This window comes from Nanorana parkeri, unplaced genomic scaffold (assembly GCF_000935625.1).
Source record: "Nanorana parkeri isolate BGI_ZX_2015 unplaced genomic scaffold, ASM93562v1 scaffold180, whole genome shotgun sequence".
Taxonomy (NCBI): Eukaryota; Metazoa; Chordata; class Amphibia; order Anura; family Dicroglossidae; genus Nanorana; species Nanorana parkeri.
In genome coordinates, this window is record NW_017306448.1 from 1046478 (window position 1) to 1072432 (window position 25955).

The 25955-nt window shown below is 42.1% G+C and overlaps 1 protein-coding gene across 1 annotated transcript in view; it reads left to right on the forward strand.

The window, feature by feature from the left end:
• HGFAC (HGF activator) overlaps positions 1-25955 on the forward strand; it is a 55491-nt gene that overhangs the window by 18454 nt on the left and 11082 nt on the right. The window contains exons 3-11 of the mRNA XM_018554972.1: positions 367-463; positions 2347-2420; positions 9855-9977; positions 12336-12470; positions 14094-14204; positions 16166-16343; positions 17968-18053; positions 19021-19264; positions 24758-24897. Coding sequence (XP_018410474.1) covers positions 367-463; positions 2347-2420; positions 9855-9977; positions 12336-12470; positions 14094-14204; positions 16166-16343; positions 17968-18053; positions 19021-19264; positions 24758-24897 — 1188 coding nt within the window. The remainder of the gene's footprint in view (positions 1-366; positions 464-2346; positions 2421-9854; positions 9978-12335; positions 12471-14093; positions 14205-16165; positions 16344-17967; positions 18054-19020; positions 19265-24757; positions 24898-25955) is intronic.

Below are 25955 nucleotides of genomic sequence, written 5' to 3' on the forward strand. Positions count from 1 at the left end.
GGGGGGGGGCAGTGATCCTCCCAGGCGTTGTTGGAGGTTCCATTGACAGTAACAGTGACAATCACTTTGAGTTTGCTGGCCTTAGATTGTTTTCCTGCAAGCTGGAAAATATCTGTGCAGTGTGAGTCTGAGACTGGCATCTTCACATATTGGTGGCCGCGGTGGGATCTGGCTTAACATTCCTCACAGCCGAAACTATGAAATCCGTGCATGAGAGTATCTGGAGAGTTATTTCAGGGTTACGTACTTACATCAAGACATAATATGCAAAGGTGGCTCGTTTATGAACAGTTTGTCCTATCACATGCCTGCTGAGCACATGCCATTGTTGCAGTTAAGTGTGACTATTTATTTTTTTCCTTTCAGTCTACACAGAAGACGGAAAATTGTGTAAGTTTCCATTTCGGCTAGGAGGACGCCTGCATTTTTCCTGCATGTCAGGTTTAATCTTCAATAAAAACTGGTGAGTAAAACTCTGTGATTTAAGGGGGTGAGATAAAGTCAGTCAGTTTTTTTGTTATGTATACCATTATAACCAAATCTCCTCAGATTCAGTTGGCTGATTGAAATAATAATAAAGTATTGAAATGCATACAGAGAGTATGGTCTATCTACTTAGAGTGTATTTTCACTTTTGCAGTCAAATTTAATAAAATATTTCTTACACTTTAAATATTTTATTGCAGCATCAAGATGACTGAATCCAGTGATCTGTCCTTTATAGAAAGACTTAGGACTGAAATTTGAGGATTATGTTTTCTCTCATTAAGGCTTTTAATCTTTTATCCCTTTGTAAGGACAGGCACTGTTCAAATCTACTTTACAAATTATAATGAAAGCAGCCAGGAAGAGCCAGCACAATACAGACAGGGTTAACAAATTCCTCACAGCCCCTCCCAACATTACAAAAAAGGAGAAGCAAGTACAAATTGTAACCCTTAAGAAACCCTAAGCCAGCTAAACGCAATTTAAACTGCAAGAAACCTTCTTTTTATTTTTAGCTTGTGCTATGCGAATGGGAGCATATAACCTAAAATAGGTGTTATCACCATTTTGGCAAGCGAAAGTGGAAATACACTTTAAGGTAGTAACAAAGTTGTTTAAAGAGAAGCTGCCATCTGATGTTTGTAGACTAAGCACATTTTAGTGAATGAGGTTTCATTGAAAACAAAAAGCACATGAAAACATGGCAAAAGGGCCCATTTACATTTTTGCAAAGCAAAAGAACTGCAGCTACCACACCCAACACAGTATTATAGTAGCAAATAAGGCATCCACAGTGCAGTGCACCACACCTTTTAAAAGAAAAAAAAAACTAAAAAAGGTCTATTTTCTGTGCATCATTAAGATGCGCCGACAGCACATTCCAAATAATTGGGCTAATGTTAATCTTTTTAAAAAAAGATTATACTTATTTAGAGTAGTAAAGCAGTAAAAAGGCAACATACGACGTAGTCCTTAACTCATGATATGTACTCAACACAAGCCAGCATGCATGATGCAGTACAAATAAAGCACTGATATCTAGGTCATGAGAATCCACACAGGAAGCTAAGGCTCACTCTGTATGGGGGTCTAATGAGAGGGGCATATTACATGCACCACATGAATATCAAGGGTGAGAGAACTGCAAAGTCAAGAGAGACAAGAGACAATCAAAAGAAGGATAGGAAAGAAGCAGAAAAAAAAAGTGTAGAGGGGAAAACAAACATTCAAAGGGGGCAGGGACACCAGCCTTAGAGGGGCAACACTCACCTTGTAAAACAGAGGTCCTGAAAAGAAAGGGATGGCCAACCGACCATCTCATGTGTCGAACATCTCCCAGTTGAGTAGAAATCCTTTAATAGATCCAGGGACTCTAAATATTATAAAACATGGCAATCATATATATTTGCTGTTAGCTCTTCCATATGTCTCAAGTGTTGCTTCTTCAGTCTATTCATGAGGGGGGAACAGAGGATCTTCAGTGACATAGGGTGAGATTCTACCTGGAAGGATGGAAAAGAGGGCAAGTTGTAGGGAGCGATGAACCCCTATGATGGATACGTGGTCAAATACAGGAGATCAGATAGTGGTAGGATTAGGGCACTCCCACCAGAGGTGCAACATGGTCCCTGGCAAAGGAGTGGCACCTCCAACAAATGTCAGAGACTTGAGGGGACTTGAGTGTGATCTGGTAGGGCAGTGATACCACTTGGTGAGACTTTTAAAATTATTTTCTTGCAATCAACTTTATGGGTCATACGGCATGCTTTAATGCAAAATTATGCATTGTATAGACATATATAAACTGTTCAAAGTCAGCTTAAGAGTCTCCAATGATCATGTACCTATACTGTATTTTAGGTGTGCTACAACACATAACTATGACCGAGACAAAGAATGGGGGGTTTGTGTCACAAACACAAGTGTGGAAGTGGGTAAGTCTGTCTTTAGTTGCATTTATCTTGATATTTCCTGTAATACGATGTTCAGCAGAACTCAGACTGGCAGAGGAGGGGCAGTATTACGAGCCAATCAGGTGTGCTGGCATGCACCATGTGCTGACTGGAAGTGAAAGGCAACAGTTGTGCTGCTGCCCACATTTTATCTAATCGGCAGGCTAAGGGTGTGTTATTGACCAAGCTGCTGGTGCAGCTTGTGCAGCTGGTTGTGGCAGGGGTGTCTAGATCACCAATCTATGTGGCACGGGTGTCTAGATCACCAATCTGACTGTGTGGCAGGGGTGTCTAGATCACCAATCTGGCTTCACAGTACTACGGTACTATTGGCAGGTAACACATGCCCATAATATATTTTTTTCTAATAATTTTTTACTTTTTAATCACCTTTTTTTATTTTTTTTTATTTTAATTATTATTATTTTTTACTTTTCTTTTTTACATTTTTCTTTTTTTTTTAAATTTCAATTTATTTTATTGCTATCACACAGGAGCTAACAAGTCCCTGTGTGATAGCATTTGGGGGTGACAGGTTCTCTTTATTGAACCTGTCACTTCCAATACAGGAGTTCTAGTATAGCACTGTGCTGGAACTCCTGTGACAGCTGAGAGGGGAAGGCTGCAAGTGCAGCTTTCCCCTCTCACTGTTTACACAGTGCAGAGCGGAGAATGGACCTTCCCCGCTCTGCTCCCCCTTCTCCATCCAGAAGATCTCCAGAGAGAGCTACCGGGCGGGGGGAGGACGGACCTGCAGTCTTGTTACAAGCGATCTTGGCGACATCGCCAAGATCACTTGTAAACGAACGAGCGGCTTCCCCGTTCTACATTTAGCTCTGCTTTGCCCAAAGCAGGGCTAAATGTAGAAAACAACTAACCGCCCCCCTGCTGCCCCTCTGCTACCTGCTGCCCCGAGGCTAGACCTCAGTGGCCTTGTGGGAAATTCAGCCCTGCAGCCATGAATGTATTTCAACTGTGTATTTAGCTGACTGCCTGGAGTTCAGATCATATGATCACATGGACAGCCCCATGCCATGAGTCACATGACTTCCGCCAGTCCACAGCTAATAGGAGGCACATCAATAGAGAGTAATATTGGGACTGATCTGGTGATCAAGTGTTTCAGCAGCAAGCAGGGAGAAGGGAATGCTGGCCCCTGGTGACATGAGTTGTCAGCACAAATTAGGAGTAGAGCCATGTGGGGAGCAGATTTTAGCTGTAGTGTGAATCCAGTGAAAGGGACTATTTGTACTTTTTCCCTCATTATTGTAAGGGGGTTTCGTGACCTTGTGCGAAGTCTACTTTAACAAAATCTGCTCTGTGTGGTTTGTTGATATTTTTATATTCCAGACCTGCTTTGTATACACAGTCTAAAACAGAAGCCAAGTACATTTATTCCAATCCTGAAATATACATTTCCTAGAAAACAAAGAATCTGCTTAATTTATGGATCTCTCCTCCTGTACATAGAATTCTAATTTCATTACAGCAAAGCCATTATATTATTATTACTATGGACTCCATCCAGCCCAGGCAAGATGATGAACTGCTAACGGCTGTTATTTCTGTGCACCTCTTTCACCCACCCACCCAGGATTTTGTTCCACCAATGCTAAAGCTGGATATTTCTATAACCAGCTGAACGCTTTACTGTAAACATTTTACTTTTCTTTAAAGAGGACCTGACATGGAAAGAAAGGGGAAAAAAAAGCTAGCACTCCAACTGAACTTCCAAGATGATGTTTTAATGAAGTCCCATATTAGGCAAAACACTATTTGTTACCTTGCAAAAGAGGGTCTGCGTGAACCTTGAAACCTTGGTGTCTGATATGGGACTCAATAAAACTGTCATATTGGAAGTTCAGTCGTAGGGGGTGTGCTGGTTGTGCACTGTTTGTCAGGAGCAGGGTATGACGCCGGTTAGAGCGCCCTAGGTTGCTTGTTTGAACAAACAAGGCTGCTGTCATTTCATCTGAGATATAACATAACTTCTACACAGCTTAGCCTCCGTTCACTCTATCATCTACCTCATCAACCACTCAGTGTCTGCAACCCCTCTCTACCAATCCCTGCACTAGCTTCCAATTAGGGTTGCCACCTTCTCTTCAAGTGAAACCCGAACACTCTATGGCCGTGAGCGGCAATTTTTTTGGGGGAAGAATACAGAGGAGTGGCATCCAGGAGAAAAAGCAAGAAGAGACAGCCAGGGGAGGGAGTAAAGAGAATGGCTATAGAGGACTACAGCAGTACATTATACAGCAATACAAGATAATATGAAGCTACATACTCTGTGTTGTTCTGGGTTGGCGCCCTGATGTCTCCAGGTGGCCTGATGGCCTGTGCAGGCTCTCAGATGGGCTGCGCTCACTCTCATGTGGGCTGTTATGGTAAATAAGGTCAATACCATCACTGTAAGCATCCTGTCCCTTTGTTTATGGTCAGCTGTGGGGCAGGGGATGCCCCAACCCAGATCTGATTGGGTGGGTGGCCCATGTAGCTTCTGTGTTTGGAGGATCAGATTTGTTCCGAACCTGAGCTCATCCCCATGTCTGAATTACTGACCCAGCATGGCTGCAAACGTGCAACCAGAGTGATCAGAACCCCTGATCTGCATGCTTGGTATGGCCAGGCAATCTAGCATTTCCAGCAGGAAGGACACCAATTGCAGACCTTGTGTTCCTCTTATCAGAGGGGTCTTTTACACATTTGAAGTCATCCAGCAGCATTGCTAATAAATGAATATACAAGACACAGAACCCCCTATCTGATCATCTGTGGCTGGTGCGGGGTCAACAGATTGACTAAGGAACTGCAATTAGCGTAATAAAATACATTTATCAACTACACATTACACTCTCTTCAAATTCACATCAGAGGCGTATCTACAACAAACTGCACCTCTGGTGTCCCGCCCAGTTCCTGGCACCCAATGAGGTCAATGGTTGCCAGGAGCAGGGTGGGACACCAGACAGAGTGTCCCAGGTTATTAAAAGCTGGGCTGGGAGATGAGTGAAGGCCATACACATCTTCCCACCTGACTCTAAGCAACTTGGGGTGCTCTGGCCAGCATAACCTAAGAACCAGGCAGGGAGATGTGTATGGCTCTTACAAATCTCCCCACCCAGCTCTTAGCAACCTGGGACGCTCTGTCCAGCGTCGCATCCAGCTCCTGGAAACCAGTGACATCACTGGTAGCCAGGAGCTGGGCATGCCACCGATCAGAGCATCCCTGGTTGCTAAGAGCTGGGTGGGGAGATGTGTATGAGCGAGAAGAGGGAGAGACAAAGGGTCAGCTGTCCCTGTAGATGGTTGGGTAGCCCACCTCAAGTGGTACTCAGGTCATGTGCCATATGTGACATACCCTGGATATGCTACTGCTTCACATTTGTGCTTTACTATTCCTTTCTTTATGGCATATTGTGTCATTGAATTTGTCTCCGCAGCTGTTCAATAGGGTTTCCCAAGGAGCCTTTGCACTAAAATCTACCAATCTCCAGACATATCATTATGAATTACAATTATGAAATAGAAACTTCCATAAAAACTAATTTTGGGTAAAAAATATCCCACGTCAGTGCTCACTGTGAACTATAGTATTGTTGAAATATAAAACTGAAGAGTAGAAAATCTTAGCATCTCCTGTAATTTCCCTTCAATTAGAATAATTATATCATACATGGATATGTCAGAAAAGAGACCGTGTTACCATATTCCCCGGGGTGATGCGCTGCAGATTCTATAAATCAATCACATGTCACAGTGGATGATAAATCTGTGCTGTCTATATGACAGAGAGCTCCATTATATTGCCTTGTGACTTGTATCGCTGGAAGGGTCCCTGGGGGATCACCTTTTAATTAAGTAATTTGTCACTATTAAAGTTCATATGCTCTGCACTTTTGCCACCATAATTGCACCTTTTGGCTGGCGTAACCTAACAAAGCGACACACATATTTTTACTCTAACTGCTTCCCTGACCTAAAGCCAAACTCTCTTGATGGAGAGCGGTAGAAAATGAACGAGGGTCTGCCCAGTGAATGTACACCTAGGGAACAGGAGCTTCCTGTAATAAAGACCGGTCAGTGCTGCTCTCTCTCATTGTGCAGGGTGACTGGTCTCGTCTCCGCTCCCTCCTGTAGTCTTCTGCAGGTGTTCTATCAGATGTTGTGACTGCGGTGGAATGTGTGACTGTGTAATTTCTGGTGACGCGGTTGTGCATTCCAATGTAATCTATCCGACTTTGTGACTGTGGTGGAATGTACGATCTCACATTCCTCAGGTCACGTGAGTCGGGTCGACATTCTTCACAACAAAAGGTCACGTGAGCCAGGTCGACATTCTTCACAACAAAGTGCTTATACTGCACATGCAGAAGGGGAGGGGGGTGATCCATTGTGAATCACCCCCTCCCCCTCCACATGCGCAGTATAGGCACCTTGCTGTGAAGAATATCGACCCGACTCACGTGACCTGAGGAATGTGGGATCGCACATTCCACCACAGTCACAAAGTCGGATAGATTATGTTGGAATGCGCGACTGCGTCACTGGAAATGATGCGGTCACCCATTCCACCGCAGTCACAACATCTGATGGAACACAGGCAGCCTGTAGTAGGTGGGGCCTGCTGGGCCCCTCCCACAGATCTGTTTTCTGTGCAGGCTCTGTACAGCACAGGGATGATGTCACTGCTACCTTTTTAGAATTACCTTTGGTAGGAATTGAGGAATATAATTAAATGAACAATCTTGTGCCCAGAGTTCAGTTTTAAACCCTTGAGCAGTCATTGATTGGGCTATTTGCGTTTCATCTGATTTTGGCTGCTTCAAAGCCCACCTACAGCCTAAACTTTTTTTTTTTCTCTTTTTAGCGTAGGGAAGGGTAAGAACCTATCTCTGGTTTCCAATAATGTATCTCTCTCTATAAAGCTCACCACACATGTTACAATCTGATTGCACAATCTTCTTTAGCTCTACCAACCAGTAAGTACTGCAAGGGCCTGTCAGATTGGATAGATTAAGTTGGTTCTCATATTACATAGTTTTCATAAATCTAAAGTTGATTGTACAGAGATTGTATGCTCAGATTACAACATGTATGGTGACCCTTAGGAAGTTTTTTTTTTTATTGTATCCCCACTGAAGAGATTGTCCCTTTCTTCCATTTCTGTGTACACTTGTCACCTGGATAAGAAATTAGGAAAAATTAAAGAAAAACTCAAGGCAAGAAAGGACCAGACATACAATGCAAGGGTTAAGTGCTGGCTCCTAGACTGATCCCTTCAGCCTGTCTCTCACTCCACTCCAGCGATGGTATGTCCCGTGGCATCCTCAGATCCTATACACTGTTTTGGATGTGATGACGCACAAGACCTTAGACCCATGGCACGGAGAGGGAGTGAGGCTGCAGGGACTAGTCTAGGAGCTAGCCGGGATCGCACTTCGGGTGAGTATATCTCTGTTATTTTAGCTCCCTAGACATCTTCAACTCAGGGATGAGTCCTTAGCCAATTGTGGGATGCAAATGTAAAGTTGGGTACCAGTCACTTTAAGGTTTTTAAAGGTTTTATTCCATTAAAAAACTCAATGGGGTAGAGTGTAAAGGGCTACAGATATCTAGGACAGTACAGAACTCCAGACTCATCCAGACTTCACAGTGCAGAGGGCCTTTAAATTGATTGCAGTAACGCTGTGTATTGTTGAACCTTTGCTGGTCAGTAGACATCACAGAATTCCCTGGGTGAGACATCCGACTTCCTGCGAGGTCCAAGCCCATCTTGTTTATCTGGCACCTCCAGCAGTTGAAGTTCCTCCCTGGATCTCCATCCCAGGAACAGATTCAAGCCCCGACTGGGACCACAGCTGACCACCTGCAGACTGTAGGCATGGTCAAACAGCAACTCGCATTACGCACCCTCCCCCAGGCAAGGGGTCTGGGGAGGAAAGAGACTCTCACAAGGTTAGCCCCGAATATTTATGTCCTCACCCAGCATGCACCACTGGCCATGAACCTCCTAGTGATTGGCTAGGGAGATACACCTATTCGTAACACACCATTATTGGCTGCGGTGCTTTGTGGCAAGATTACAACCAGCAGCAGGCAGAAGCAAAAAATAACAGAGAGCTTAGGGGGAACCAAAAGAGCAAAGACTATGAAATTAGCTAGACTGGATACAGTTCAGAAGAACCAAATGTAAGAAGTCACTCTGCTTAGGGCAAGGTGGCTACATGTAAAACATGCACTGCTGGCCCGGATTTAAGGGCAGGTTTGGGAAGCATTGAACCAACGGGTGCAAGGCACAGCAATGCTGCCTTCAAGGGGATTTTCTATAGAAATACCATACGTGAAGAATTCACTTAGGCTGGCAAAAATAACAGCTTGGCTGAAAAAAGTTAAGCAGTAAAGATCCAGTGGGGGTTAGAAACCTATTTTGTTAGACTTAAAATAGAGAATTATTTTAGTGCATTAGCACATTCAAGGCTTCCCAAGACAGCCATCAATAAAGATCCCAAATGTTATAAAACCGCCTCGTAAACTAGATAAAATACTCCACTGCTCCAAAACGACAGAAATACGTCTTTTTATATCTATATGTTCCTCAGAGAAACAAACATTCTGTCTCCATGTCTTTGTGCCTATATCGGGCACCATTAATAATAAGTGGACCTGGGTTTTAGACACATGGGAATTGGCCATGGGAATTGGCCCATGATTCATTTCACAGAGGCTTTGGGGTTTGCAAAAAACATTTAATCTGCCGTTAATATTTATGAATGTTTATGTATCACTGTATAAACACAAAGCCTTCCAGGATCCCATTGCAGTGCACTCCTGAAGGGGTTAACCCTTCCATTATATCTCATGATGCAGAATGATTTTGTCCTTTTAAAGGTTTAGTGCACCTAGAACTGATATTTCAACTTTGGTAGATGATGGAAAGTTAAACCACCTGACAATAACTTACATCTCTTGGGGACTCGATTAGTGAGATCTCTGCATCTGCACACCTGCTGTGTTCATTTTGAGGGGCTTCCACTCTCCTTGCTGGATTTCAATTTAATTTATAGCAAGATAATGCAATATGAGGTGCCAGAACACACAAAGGTGAGTGGGAACACCCAAAACTCCCAGGTGGATAGAAACAGTCAAGAGTCAAAAATTGTGGCAGGGAAATCTCACGGTAGGAGTAGATATAAGGTCCAAGACATAAGAAGCCATGGGCTGACTGAACCCCACCATACCACACCTATAACTAAAATAAACCATTTGGATGGCCTGACCATTTAGGTTGGTTTTCTCGTTTGATTTTGAACATGGAGGTCAGTCTTCCATTAACCTGAAAAATGTAAACCTGCAACAAAGAAAAAAATGTTTTACGTATATCTTAACATATTTTCTTTTTCTTGCTTCCAACAGTTTTTAAGGACCATTGTGCCAAGAAGCCTTGCCAAAATGGTGGCACGTGTAGCAATATACCATTTCTAAACACTCACTACTGTAGATGCCCAGAGGAGTTCTCAGGACATGACTGCGAGATTGGTTAGTCACTGACTGGCATTACCATTATAAATATATGTACAAAAACACTAGTAATTGTCCTTAATTGCTTAGAGTAGCTTTCAATCAGGTGGAACATATCCCTATGGTAAGCTTCTGACCTAGTGGTACTTACGCTGGGGTACACCTTACAAGACAGGCATAAATTATGATATTAAAACATCAAGGACTCTTAAAAATTTTGTGGTAATTTAATAAAACTGGAGCAGACAAAATCTGGAGCAGCTGCCCACAGCAGCCAATCAGTTTCTATCTTCAGTTTGTTCAGTTAAGCTTTGAAAATGAAAGATAGAAGCTGATTGGTTACCCCCAATAATAATAATAACTTACCCCCTTATGTATTTAAACTTGTAATTGTTATAGGCACAGAGTTTTCTTGGGGCTACTTTAATACCCAACTCCAACTATTAAGACCGCTCCACGAAGCCCCCCCATCCCCCCCCCCATTTTTGTAATGTTATACTTTTAGGCCCCATTCACACCAGATCTGTTGGCATCCGTTTTTCAATGGATGTCAATGGAAGGGAACCAGAAAATGTATGTATTGCGTTGCAGTGCACTAAAATAAAAGTAGAGCATGCTCCTGCTTTTTCGGTGCAACAGATGTAAACGCAAGCAAGAAAAAATACAGAGAAGTTTGTCCACTCAAGACATGTTATTTAAATTAAAGGTAATCAAAAAACAAATAAAAGAAACGCAACATGTCAATGGAATATAAAATTGCAAGAAAACGGACCTCCGTTGACTTCCATTTTTAGGTCCAATTTTGGTGTAAATGGACCCTTAGTCTTGCAGTCTTCAGCCTGGTCTCCTGATATCATGAGTCCTTCCTCTTCTTCAGAGGTTGTGAGTGGTTCACTCCTGGACAGTGTGGTGCTCATTTAATGGCTTAACAAGCACTGTGAAATAGGCTGCCTGATGACGCACCCCAGCGGCCAGGAGGAGAGCGCTTGAGTCTATGAGACCTACATGGTTACATAGTTAGTCAGGTTGAAAAAAGACACAAGTCCATCGAGTCCAACCTATAGAGATACAAAGAAAAATAAATAAATAAGAAAAGCCTAAACAGAACACTATGCCCACAATTACACCCTGTTGATCCAGAGGAAGGCACTGCTCTTACAACTAAACGTCCCAGAAGTACAGTGGGAGCTGTAATAATCTCGGCATGTAAACAAGCAGATTTGCAGGACTGGGATAAAGCTTGCATGACAGGGGGTTGATTTAGAGAAACAAAAATGTTTTCCTGCTTTAAAGGAGAACTATGGGGTCAGTGTTTTTCCCCATCGTTCTCCTTAGGGTAACGGGAGGACACAAACTAGCGTCCTCCCGTTACCCTAAGCTCAGTATACCGCGAGCTACAGCTTGCGGTATACTGAGACGCCGCACCTGGAGCAGATCCCGACGTAGATGACGGGATCCGCCCAGCTGCGTGAGTGACAGCTGGCTCTGCCTATCTAGAGGCAGAGCCAGCTGTACCCGCCCCCTCCCCTGTCCGTTCCGCCAGTCAGCGCTGGCAGATCGGAGCGGGGAGAGGGGAATCCAGCCCCTCCCCTGTCACGGCAGAGAGCCGTGACAGGATCGAGAGGTGAGGGAACCCGCTATGTGTTCCCTCACCTCCCGATCTACTGAGCCGACCTGTGACAGTCTCATTGTCACAGGTCGGCTTAGAACTATGAGGTGAGTGGAAATCACTCATCTCATAGTTCTCCTTTAACCCAGGTAAGGTTATTGTGCTCGGAATTGCAGTGCAACTGAAGCCAACATTTTTTATTTTAGTTTCAAACACAATTCAAGGAATTAGAACACCAGTCATGTTTTATAGCTGTCTGTGTCTCCGTTAGGGAGAGTCACTCTCCATTTGTCCTGGTGACCATTATCACTGAAAGGGACAACAAATCCCAAATATTGGGTTGTCAGCAGAACAGGAATAGATGAGAAATTTCCCTATGAAAACACTGGGGTCTATTCACAAAGCTGCCGAGGGCAGCCGAGTGAATGACCAGTTCTGGTGACCCGACTGACGATCAGGGATTTCTCTCACTTTGGACGGAATTCCTCTCCCTCTTGTGGCCATGGGACAGGAAATGAAGGGAAATCTCCCCAATGGGACACAGATGGCAAACATAAGTTGAGGGGTTATGACCCTCCCTTACTCTATCCAATACTAAAAACTGGCTTTGAAATCCTATTGCACGAGATCAGTTATGGAACCAGGCACACTGACTGTGCAAAAAAAGGATCAAATTGTATTTGTTGGCACGTAGCCTTCTAGAAATCAGCTTTGATGTAGGTGGATCATTATGCTTTCTGTAACAAGTTTTCTTCTCAACTGTTTAGCCAAGTGCTTTGATGAAGCTCACTACCAGTATTACGATATTGGAGACAGCTGGGCCAGAATTCACAATGGAAGAGTGGAGCGATGTACCTGTCAGAACAGCCAGATACAGTGTTACACTGGAGAGCGATACACAGGTAATACCAGTCTCTAACAATATTGCAGAGCAGTAGTCAATGTACATCATAGAAAGGCTAACAATAAATGATATGACCTCATTGTAATCTTTGTTTAGGGTCCTCCAAGCTCCATTTTGTTAGCAATTTTTCTTTTTTGAAATATGACTTTTTAAAAGTCATGGACATGTACAGCATGGTATATACTGTATAGGTAGGAACTGCTACCAGGTCCATGGCTTTCAAAGCACAATCTGGCACTAATTCTATATTACATCTCTGTGTGTTAAATGTCACCTACAGTATTTGGTGCAGTGGCGTCACTAGGGGGGTGAGGCCCGCACCCGGGTGACACCATTGGAAGGGTGGCACCAAAATGACTGACAGTCATTTTCGTGTCACACCCTCTGAAAAGTTGGGCAATTGGTCAGGGACCGAGAGCCTGACAGTTGCATGAGAGAGGAGGGGACCCGGTGGGATAAGGTATGCACGTGAACGTCCCGCCTCTCTCTCTCTCTCGCGCACGTCTGTGATGACCTTGCGCGCTGTTACCTGCCGGCAGACATGCTGTTGATGAACACAGGCAGGTAAAAGTGTGTGAGGTCATGTGCATGTGCGATGACATCACGGCAGGGTGTCACCCGGTGCCCACCCTGGGTGACACCCGGCCTCGGGACGTCCCTGCTTTAAGGAGACCTCAGGAGGCTGGCAGGCAGCCGGGGCACCCCCCCGCCTCGGGATGCCCCTGATTCGGTGCACACAAAGTGGATTTATATCTTTTGTGACTATTTAGAACGGTATTTCAATGGCGGTTTTGTGCCCAGAGTTTTATCTTTAGTTTTACCTGTCACTTTGCCCTGCAGGGAAAGGCAGAGTTTTTATTCACATCCCAGCTGTTTCTAGTCACCAATCCCCCAGGCTATACCATTGCTTGATCCACATTGTCCTGCTGTCTTCACTGTGAAACATACAGTATTATACATATATAACTGTATATTAAAATGTAATTGTTGGGAATGACATTATATTAAATCATCATGAAAGGTTGGTCCTGGTTAGTTTGCTTTGCTACATAAAATCATGTATCCAGATATAATGAAAGGGCCAATGTGGCTTTTTTTAATCCTACATTTACTGTACTGGGTGACCGCAGTCATCAGGCTATAAGGTTGGATTCTAATAGCTTGTTGCATTGTCATCAGAGTAGATAATAAGGATATGTGAAGTGACTATTTTTAATATGAATAATCGACATTTTGTTGATTTGATTTTTTTTTTCCCTTCATTTTGTTCTACTTTCTCCTAAGTATAAAAAACACTGTGCACTTTTCTTGATATTGCTTTTCCTTCCTTTCCTGCCTTATGATTCCAAAACCACGTGAAAGACCTTTTCATCGTTGTTCACCGCTACATTTTTTTAATGGCATCCTTGACTAGCCACAGGGAAGCTAAAATTAAAATGTCTCAAAGTTTTATTGATTGTACCTTTTATGAAAATGCATTGCACTTTGAATAGTACAGTAAAGTGTTTTTTTCCCCTCTTTGAAATGTGAAATTTTTGATTGTTCCCATTTGCAATTGGTCAATTACAAATCAGGTGCTAAGCAAGGATTTAAATTAACAGTAACCTGCTTGCCTTCCCAGCCTGCCTATTGAACCCATGCCAGAATGGAGCAGCTTGTCGTATAATGATCTCAACTGGGAGACCTGTGTGTGGATGTAGAGGAAAATTTGTAGGGAAATACTGCAATATTGGTAAGCCTTAGGAATTGATCCAACAAAGATCGTGTCAAATCCTGGAAAGTGGGTAAGTGGGGCACTGGGTAGAATGGACACTGCACTCCTCTGAGCCACTACTGTCTGAGAGTTGTGCAATATTGCTTGTTGAGAAAGCTGCTGTAGGAATCTACTGAGCATCTCACCACTAGGGCAGGATTAGGCAAACTCCGGCTGTGGTGCAACTACAATTCCCATGAGGCATTGCAAGACTATGCCAGTCACAAGCATGACTTCCAATGTCAGATGCATGATGACATTTGAAGTTTCACCAGAGCTGGAAGGCTGAAGTTTGCTTAAACCTGCACTAGGATCTAAAGTCTTCTTTACCTTGTGTTGGATGCTGCCCTTTGCCAAGGGTGAGGTCCACTAGGTAAAATGAACCTTTACAGTGAAAATAAAGTGTGCTGCCCCAATGGGGCATAGAATATGTTATTACATTAATGTTAGAAGTTATATAGTTATTCATTGAACCATTTTCCTATGGACATTCTATAGTAGGTTATATGCTGCCATCTAGTGACACTTTGTGGTAATGCACTTGTTTTTCCATGTTCCCTTTCTTGATATCTATGACACATTTCCTTTTGTATGTAATGCTCCACCCTTCTTCCTGAGCATAGTACTTACTGTGTCATGGATGCAGCTAACAGGCCACATGTAACAGGGACACATGTACTCTGCATAGTACGCTACGAAACTATCGTCTTTTGACCACATAATACCGCAACCATTCATATGCTGTATACTGTTGTCTGATATACTGAATAAAGCAACCCTTGTGGATGAAAACGTATTGGTGAGTTCAGCTATCTGACAAGGATTGTCCTCATTGATTGTATCCGCTTATACAGGCCAGGCATAGAGGTCTCAGCAAGGGATAAATCACTAGCACAACAATCGGAGTCAGAATATAAAGTCTGCAAATACTCACCTCCGCTCCAACAATGAGACGTGTGAGAGCTTCCTCGCCGGTGCCGACATTTTCTGGGTGTGGGGTTTTGGGCGGTCTAGATTGGCCAGTGCAGGATGTTGTAATCTGTGAACATGGCCACGGGGAGTTCATGGGAGAGGCGTGATGAGAATGTAGCACAGTGTACATTTTGAAGAAGATTGCGAACAGGCAGCTAAGTTTGTTTTATTGCAGAAAGATGCATTGCAACTTAAAGAATAGGCTGTGAGTGCTCTTACAGAGTCCTAGATTTGATAAACCAGAGAAAGGCAAACTGCTACACTAAACTGGGGTTAAGAAATTGAGATTCACCTTGCTTCCTGTGTTGACCAGATTTGACCAACTTCTTTACCCCACCACATGCCAAGTACTCCCTCCTGAGAGTGGATGCACCCAGGAGAGTAAGTACTGGGGCAGTCAGAGATGTTAGCCTACTATACCACATTGGGGGTCTTCTCATACCACCCTGAGCGCAGTCTAGCTACATATAACATGCAAAAAATGGGACAACATTGCCTGATTTCTTCCACCACAAATACTGTAATTGTGGAGCCTTTCGTCAAGTAAATTGCAGAAAATGTTCTTTGACATTAGTCTTCTCCCTGGTGCCGCATTATCTGTCACTCAGCCCCTCCATATGCTGTGGGCTGTGAAACAAGTGTTCACAGTCCTGAAATGACTGATTTTAGGCTCATCTTTGGTAGCTTCTCAACAGCTGCTGCTTTTGCACAGAAAACAGGACACGGTTGTAACAGCACCCTCTGGTACAATATTTCCATAATAGATATTTGGCTGAGGAATAACTTAATTTTACCTCTCAGCTCCTGGTGGATAACTTAATCTGAAAATACTTCGTCTGGGTTTTAATAAGCAGTGGAGCACCAGCACATATTTCCCTTTTAATTAAAGTATAACTCAATTTCATGCAAGCGTAAGACTATATAAAAAAGGACAAAGATTTGTGACTGTTGCCTGGTTTTGCCTTTAGATGTCAGGCAGAATTGCTATGATTATGACAACGCCACTGAATATCGAGGGGTTGTGAAGAAAAGCCTTTCGGGCTTCAACTGCCTCCGGTGGAATTCAGACTTGCTCCACCAGGAGATCCACGTCAACATGTTGGATGATTATATGCGCAAAGGTTTAGGATCCCATCCATACTGCAGGCGAGTGCACTTATTAACTGATACTTACTAATTAATCTGCAAAAAAAAAAGAACAACTTTTATTTGCATATAATCTGCTCATCGAATCTACACAGCTTTGCAATATTCCCTATGATTTATACATAGACAAACTTCTGTTTAGGTTGCTTCCAAATTGATCCAAAATCCAGGTTGATTGGTTGATCCAAAATTCAGATAAAATATTGCTGTATCGACCGTGGCCAGAAGGTGGCAGCGTTATGCAATCAACGCACAACATGCAGATGTCTTGTCAGCATGCTGCATGCACATCAAGTATATTAACCGCATGGGCCAGGGGGGGCCCTATAATTCTATACAAATATTAATTCAGGTAAATGTTTTAAAATGTTACCTTAGGCCCCACATCTGAACCCTACAGTGCTAACCTACGACCTAGCGTAGGAGAACGCTGCGAGTTTTAAGACATTAGATCGGCTTACTGACGTAGGTCGATCATACATTGAGATTTTAATTAGCATCTTGATGATAACATGATAAATCTAAATTTCAACAGTGCTGTTTTATTCATAAATCATAATCTCTCTTTGACCAGAATAATGGCTATGCTGGTCATACGTTTTGATTATTTGATATGACGGTGATTTAGATAAAAGATTTGCGGCTCTCAAAAATAAATCACAATAATGGAGGGGCAGTTTGATCGATAAATGATTATTTCTAGGGATGCACCGATACCAAGTACAGGTACCGATACTTTTCGAGCTCCAAGACTAGACTAGAGAAAAATTCAAAAGTTAGGAGGCAGCTGTCATTTGTAAGAAGCACACGGAGCTCCTGGGATTTGTACATCTCTGTTTTATTGTATGATTTTGTTTTTATAAATATATAAAGTGATTCACCGATACCAGTTTTGCAAGTACAAGTACTGATACTTGCCCAAGTCCTCACAGATACAAGTACTGATACATTTTTCTTTAGTGTCATGTGACAGTGTTTCTAAAAGAATACAGACTAATGATTTCAGGACAGTGGTGGAGCGCCAGAGCCAAGTCCCAGCTGCATCCACTGCAACCTTGGTAGTTCTCATGTATCTGAACATCCCTAATTATTTCCATGGAAACTTATGCATTGCAAGAAAATCTAAGACACTTTTTTCCCTTATGTTGAAGGTTCGTTTCCAACGGTTTGAATCATTTTGTGTTCGGTTAACAATAAGCAAATCTAGGCAACAAGTCAACAGAAATGTTACTGCTAGCCATGAGGCGCGGCCACTGTGCCAAAGTTAAGATTTCAACTCAATTATCTTATTCAGAGCTTTATTACAGTGCAAAGATATGAATACTGAGGGTTCATAGGGATATAACTATAACTGGACATTTTCAGGCCACTTGAACCTCTAGAAGGTGACAGCAAGCACCTTCAGTGGTCAGGGGAGCGCAGTTACACACAGGGAGATTTTCTTAACGTGCAAGCAAATCCAATCCCTTGCTTTGTATAGTGAAGAGGAACGGATCAAAGTAATATGCGTGGCCATGGTCTCCTGCTGTGCTTGCTGTGCACAGAAGATCTTTCCCGTTCAACCAGAAAAGTTTGATGATGAGTCTTTTAATTAGTGCTTTTTTTTGATGCAATTGAATTTTAGGAGTCCTGATGGAGATATGACCCCTTGGTGTTATGTGCTTAAAGACAACTATTTGTCCTGGGAGACCTGCCCTATCCGTATATGTTGTAAGTATACACATTGTAGTTTATTCCCTAGGTTTAAAATCTACAATACAATGCATATTATATGTAACTGGACAAGGGAATTTGGTTTCCAATGAGGGACAGTCTGTCCAAATGAGGGACAGTTGGGAGGTATGGGCTGGAGATGATGATGCTGCAGTTATACACACAATCCTCCCGGGTCCATGCAGCAAAGGAGGAAGCGAACAATCTTGGGTCAGCGATCTTAGCACCACCTAATCTCGAGTGTGAAGAGGTCATTGTACGGGTTTTGGTAAAAGCACTTTCCCTTTGCCAGGCCTATTATATACCATATTCCCAGATGAAGAAGGGATTTAATAGGTTATAGAGAGTTGTCAAGCACAACATGCAGTAACTTATACATATCACAGCATGACCTATGGAAATGAATCAGTAGATAAATGTATATTAAAAAATTGCAAAAACCTGAATGGAGGATTATAAGAAAATGAATGAGCAGATTTTATCATCTCTTAGTATTTATGTCATAAACTCATTAAAGTGTATTTCCCTTTTTTGCAGTCAAATGTGAGAAAACTCCACTATGGTTATGTTTTTTTTTCAAAATATTTCGTACCTTTTAACGGTGTCTGTCTAGCAGGCCTTTGCCAGCTTTCCTTTCAATTTGCAAGTGACAGAAAACTCTGTCTGTCCCCATAGAAAGATTAGGGACTGACTGAGCTTCCTCTCATTTACATACAATGCTTCTAGATCTATAATTGTTTGTTAGGACAGACATTGTTCAAATCTAGTTTACAACTTATAATGAGATCCGCCAGTACAGTGCAGGCAGGGTTAATTATGTTAACATTAACCTGCCCAGCCCCTAATTAACCTAATCTTGTATTCTATTATATACATACTTACAGTCCAACCTTTATGACTTCATCTAGGAATTCAGTGCTATAATGTAAACACTCAAAGATGTTCTTGGCTTGGTATTTTACAGCTGACAAGGCTCGAAGAATTGTCATGGAAGATGACTTTGCGGTTACCACATTTGCCTTGAAACCAAAGTGTGGGAAAAGACATGAGAAGCGGGTTATACTGCGAGGCCGAATACTGGGTGGTCTTTCAGCACTTCCAGGAGCTCACCCCTGGCTGGCGGCTATATACATTGGGCAAAATTTCTGCTCTGGCACCCTTGTAATGCCTTGCTGGGTGGTGTCAGCCGCTCACTGCTTCGCAGACAGGTACATTGAATATTTAGAAGGATCGTATGTAAGTGTAATAGAAACTGGCTATTGTTGTTGTTGTTGTTGTTGTTATTATTATTATTATACAGGATTTATATAGCGCCAACAATTTGCTCAGCGCTTTAAGTTAAGACTATTGGCAGGACTGGTTTAAAGTATATATCCAACCAAAGTAATAAGTAAGGAAGGAAAGAAATAGAGCATTTTAATTTCTTTTTAATGCTGTGCCCACATTGGATAGATTTCACCTCTCTCTCTGTTCTAGGTCATGTGAGAGAAGCTACTGTCTCCCCTTTCTATAGTGTATTCTCCACTGGGAGGCATTAATGGGCCTCAGATAAAATCGTATTAGTGAATATAGCCACAAAGAAAGGTTAGCTTATTCCTTTGTGCAAAGCTGTAAGAAGCAAAGCATTAAGTGCAAAGCGTTGTAACCTATAGGAACCAATCAGAATTTTATTTGAACCAAACCTGTTCAGCATGGCCCTTGATTGGTTGCTATAGATAGTACAGTAGATATTAGCATCTTTAATACTTGCAAATGGATCTTGTAAAGGTGTCTAACATGTTATATTATTTAGATGACTTTCCACAGTACAAGTGATGGATAGGACTAGGCGTTATATGTAATTTGGTCAAAGATACTTAACACCAAAATGATCTATAAAATACAGAAGGAGTTCAGAACAAGGTGCCACCTAGCTTTCTAGATAGATAGATATATAGAAGCTTCTTCACAGTAGCTATTATCAGCCTATGAGGTGCACTGCTTTTTCTTGCTACGTTCCAAGTAGCTCCGCTGGCTGTACTCTGTTTGCTGGCTGTGGGGGAATTTGTATGGTAGCACAATAGGCAGTGAGGACCAACGCAGCACCACGTACTGGAAAGCCCACTTCTCTACCGATGAATGGTAGGATGGATCGGTGTCTCTCATTGTACACAAAGGCCACCAAAGAAGAACCAATAAAAGGTGCCCATTGGCATGAAGGGGAATTTGCCAGCCTGAAATTGCATAATGATACATAATCAGAAACATCCCATGTACGTGGAAACGTCCCCATACGGATGAACAGGAAAGTGGGCACTTACAGATATGATCTGTCATGGCATTATATTTATTACAGATTGGGAATTAGATTTAGAAATTGGGTATTGACTATAAACAGAGGAATAGTGCTAGAGATTTTGATTGATTTAATTATTACGGATTACAGGATGGGTACTAACAGAGGACCATGATTAGGGATTACGGGGCCTCTGAGAGATTGGTGATCCATTGGTGATGGATGGGATTATTGGCAATATTGGATCATTTTAGAAATTTATGGTATTTTAGGTTGCTTTCAAAGATGATAACTCTCTGCTTGGTTCTCACAGGGTGGGGAGTTTATTGTTTATGTATTGTATAAAGATCAGCACCTCAATTAAAGGTCAGCTGTCACATAATCAAACATAAGGAAACACCGCTTTGAATACAAATCTTCAAATAAACGTCTTGCACTACAATTAGGCCCTTTTGCAAGATGGTGAGGGTGGACAGAGCAAAAGATGACAGCTCTAAGTCTGATGGAGCTGCTGATACTACATACTTACATAGTTATTCAGGTTGAAAAAAGACACAAGACCATCAAGTTCAACCTATAGAACTTATATATCCAAGATGGATGTGCCCAACAGAAGTTTCAGGGCTTTTCGATGTCTACAGGGTCAGTTTTACAGGTAAATAACATGCATAAAATATATTAAATGTACTTATAATCTCATGGGAATTTTTTTTTTAAAGAAACGGTCTCTTTAAAAACAAATAAACAATGGCAGCTCCTATTATTAAGTCTTTATTAACTTTATATGCTTACGGCGCATTACTGCTGGCCTGAGAGCAAAGTTTATCCCCTTCACGGAGAATCATCTTAATGTAGAGCTCTCCTCTTATCGCTATTGTAGAAGTTCTGGCTAATCACCAGCAGAGTTTCTCATTGTTCATGGGGTGTTGGGGACATTTGCCAGCAGATTAAACACAGCCAACAATGTTCCTTTCTCTTGCTATAACACATGAGCGGTGCACGGCTCTTTTAATTGAAAGCAACTCCAGCAGACCAACTGTGCAGAGAAAAAAAAGGTAAAACAAGTGGCTATAGCTGAAATCTCTGATGTCTTTATCTGCTCTGATTCAGGCACAAAACACAGCTTTTTCAGCAAACCTTCAGATAATTAGCTATACTTGAATTCATGCGTTTCTTTATGTTGTCTGTAAATGGCTTCATTTTTATTCAGAAAATCTATAGAAAAATAGGCCAAAATCGCCTTAAGCCGCACTTGTAATCTGACTGGCTGCCATTGGATGTCTGTATTCAGACTGACTGCAGACTGATAAGCAACCTTTGAAGAGGGGGGGGGGGGGGGGGGGTGGGGGGCTAGCTATTAAAGTTCTATTAAATGTGTTTAAAACATGTTCACTACATTACATGTTATAATTCTCATTGGAGCAGCACCACAGTCTCCTCTCATAATGCACTCCAGTGGTGGAGGACCTGCCTCCACAGGAGACAAGCATGACAACCCACCATAAGTTAACGTCTCCTTAGACCTAAGGTTGCCATGGTTCATTCATACAACTCTCAATGGTGTGACAACATAAACTAAACTTTGCTTCATCTTCAACTGCCCATTTTTTTTTGCAATGGTGTTGAACTTTCTGTTCTTCCTAATAAACCTTGGACCTGGCAACCTGAACATGACTAGGACACTCTCGTGAATTAGTACTCTACTCAGTCCTATCTAATTAGGTCAAATACTAGGGCAATCCCCAGGGCTGCAACATGAACCTTGTAGCCAAACTCATCACCACCTTCAAAAGCTCTGGTGAAGATCTAGGCATGTCCTTAGAGCGTAGATTGGTGAAAGCCTTTTTAGTCAACCATCGTTGACGCCTTTATCTGTGCACAGCTTCTGCCCCTAAGAGCATCATTACTTGAGCCCACATGGACTGCGCAGCTGACAATCACTGTAACCCATGCTTTGTTTGGACCTACAAAGCAGAAAAATAAGTGTTAGTAACATGCATGGCAGAAAAGGAACTTGTTAGGAACAAGTTTTCTAGCTGTAGTTCCAGCAATATTTGGCTAAAGCAACCATAGAATACTACAGCCTCCATCATCTATATACCACATATATTCAGTGATAAAATACAATTTCTGGGGTCACAGAGTTACAGACCTAGTGTTATCAGACCACATACTTCAATAGTGTTGGTGAGATCCCTGGGGAGAATAGCGCTGGAATAGATTCAATGTCGGCTAATTGGGATACAGACCACAACAAAAACCTGATAGAAGTTATAACAGTTTTCAAAAAAACAATTCAGCTGAAGTTACAATTGATGCTGTGTATTTTTATCTAAACTATAATAAGTTTTAATAATTAGAAGCAAGCAATCATAGTTACATAGTTACATAGTATTTGAGGTTGAATAAAGACATTAGTCCATCAAGTCCAACCTATTAGGATCTCGTTCTAGATTTTTTAAGGGACCGTATATTACGGTCCCTTAAAAAATCATCCAAAAGTTTCTTGAACAATTCCACGTTTTTTGCTGAAATCACCGCCTGTGGCAGTGAGTTCCAGACCCTAACCGCTCTAACTGTGAAGAACCCCTTTCGCCCCTAGTGCTGGAATTTTTTTTCCACCAATTTTAGGTGGTGGCCTCTAGTTTTTGTAACGGAGTTAATTTTAAATAGTTTATCGCCAATGTTGCTATCACCATATAATGCCTTTTTATTTTCTAAGCTGCACTAGAATAACATCTGAAATTTTGGATGTTGAGCAACACACTATGGGGTCTATTTAAACACTCTCCCCCTTGTGAATATCTGTGAATATTTGTTCTGTGCAGATATTTGCCTTAGGCCCCATTCACACTAAGCGATTTATCGCGCGATTTCCAACCCGATATCGCGCATTTTTGCCACGCGATATAGCGAGAAGTCGCCAGCCAATGCTATTTAAGAGAGCTTTCCTAGCTCCATGTCGCCCGTCGCTTGTCGCTGCCGATTCAGCAGGACCCTTTTTTCGGTGGATTTTGCACAATTTTTCTATATTTTAATGGAACCCGACGGTGAAGTCGCGCTATCGTCGCTGGAACATTGCCCCAAAATTCGCGCTATCCCGGCCGCTTGTTAGCATCAAAAATACTTATTTCCTGTGCTCCTTTAGCTCCATCTAGTGGCCATAATGCAATATTACTTGAAAGCATTTGAAAAATGATCCCACCTATAAAGAAAAACAATTAAAGAACTTTTGTTTTGACATATACAGTATTTGCACAGAGCAAACATTCATGGTAAACGGTCCTGTGAATTGCTTATACCTAGACCCCTATATATAAATGGCAGAGGTTTCCTTTTTTCCAGTTTTTATCCACCACCGGTACTCCCCCGGATTAGCAACTTTGGATTAGCTTGCCCAGCCCATCTACAGTTGATGTGTGATTTAGACACATGAGAACCTCCCATGTTGGGGGAGAACTGGAACTAGTTATTGTATTACTCCCTAATGGATACACGAGGTCCAAACTTAGATCTTGTGGCAGAACCCGTTACCCTTTATTTTAAGGAAGTCAATTCTGATACAGTCTCAGTACTGTTCATATTTCATAATTGTACGGAAGTCAGTGATGCCATAAGGCCTCATTATGTTCCCAATACCTTGGCTTCATGCTAGACTCCACCTCCTTTTTTTAGGCTGCAGAAAGCTATGTTTCTGTGACACACATCTCTGAACTTCAAAGGAAGTGACATTTTGTACGCGTGCCTTGTTCAGTTCCTCAAAGGATCTTTTAGCATTTCACATCAGGGGGCCTCATTTAACAAACTGTTTTACATTAGCAGACCTACCCTTCGCAATCAACTCTTCTTCTGCATGTGTGAATTTGCAACGGAATAATTATATTTTAATTGGTTGCAACAATAAGTCTTTTTTTTTTTTAGACACGTGGCCTTTTTTTTAGACACGTGGTAGTCAAAGTAACTAAACTTGAAGGACACTTTTTAAAATCCAACTGTTTAAAAAAAATAAATCTGGCTGTATTCCTAAATGCACAGAGTATTACTGGATATTGAGTTCTTATAGGTATATTAAGCATTGTTGATCCAGGGAATATCCGATTGCCTTATGGGGTCAGCAAAGAATTATTTTCCCCAGTTGGAGCAAATTGAACCATGCTTTGTAGGGTTTTTTTTTTCCTTTCTCTGGATCCACACCGGGTAGTTTGGGGCATAGCGGTCTGTTTAGGCTTTTTTTTCCTTTTCTTTTATATCTCTATACACACTCTATACACACACACATATATATATATATATATTTTTTTTTTTTGCATTGTTTTTCATTCCTTCGAACAGCAACCGAGACATAATGACGCCCTCCCCCCCGCCCTGAGTGATAACGCTTTCTGCCTTTCTATTGATTAAAGATGAATGTTTATCCTTTTTACAGCCCACGGAAATCAACAGTGAGAGTGGTCCTGGGGCAACACTTCTACAATGAAACCACAGACGTCACACAGACATTTGAAATAGATAGATATATATTTTATGACAAGTACTCGGTCTTCAAGCCCAAAGAGCATGACCTTGGTGAGTAATGCTAAGAAAGCAGAAACAAGCTGGGCTGATTTGGGTAGGTTACCACAATTGATTAAAGAGATGGCATGACCCACTAAAACTGGCAGCTGAGAAGTGATCATATAACCTGTTACTGATGGCAGTTGATAAGGGATCAAATAACATTTTTACCAATGGCAGTTGATGAGAAATTACATGAATGCTAACATGGTAAGAAATCACACAACCTATTACAGTTGGCTGAGGTTGGGAAACCACAATAACAATTATAACTGAAGTTTGCCTTTGCTGGTTCCTCCTCCCCCGTTATCAACATGCTAGCGATATTTTAAATAAAATCTGTTTTCATGATATACCTTCTTTTAGACCATGTGATGTCATGGCTGGGTCTTTGAGCTTCTCAATACATTGCAGGCAGATTATGGCTGGTGGGCCGGCAGGGTGCTGTAGATAGGTTCAAGAAAACATCACAGTACCCTGCCCCATTACTCCTCTTAAGAGCCACATCAGCCTTGATGCAAGCAGTGGGCTGGTTGTTGGGAGGAGCTATGCAAATATCAAAATACCTTTAATGGGTGGAATTCAGTAGAAATTTTTTGCCGGGCTGTATTTGCATAAAGACCGCCCTAGGTAATGCCTACATGTGTTGCCCAGTCTCCATGATTGAAAGAACTGATATCCAATGAATGAAAGGAGTGGGTCAGGTGCATTCAGGCTGGGGAGGAAAGTGCTAGATGATGCTGATGTAATTCACCCAGGAAATGGGGCTGGCTCTCTCTGACTTCTAATGCACATTGTGAAAAGCTCACAGAATGCAGTGACTTCAAAGTGAAGCAATTTCAGTCCAGGAGAGGAGTCTATACCCTTGTGCAAGACTGAAGGTAAGGCTGGAGTTCAGCCTTAAACGTTTCTGTTTATAAGTGACCATATACTACATACTACAAGTGACAGCTGATAGGTGAAAACATGACTCATTGCAAGTAGCAAATAATGAAGGATCACATGTTTCTTTGTCAGTGGCAGTTGGTGAGAGATTAACTGATTGACTGTATCATACAGCAATTGAAATA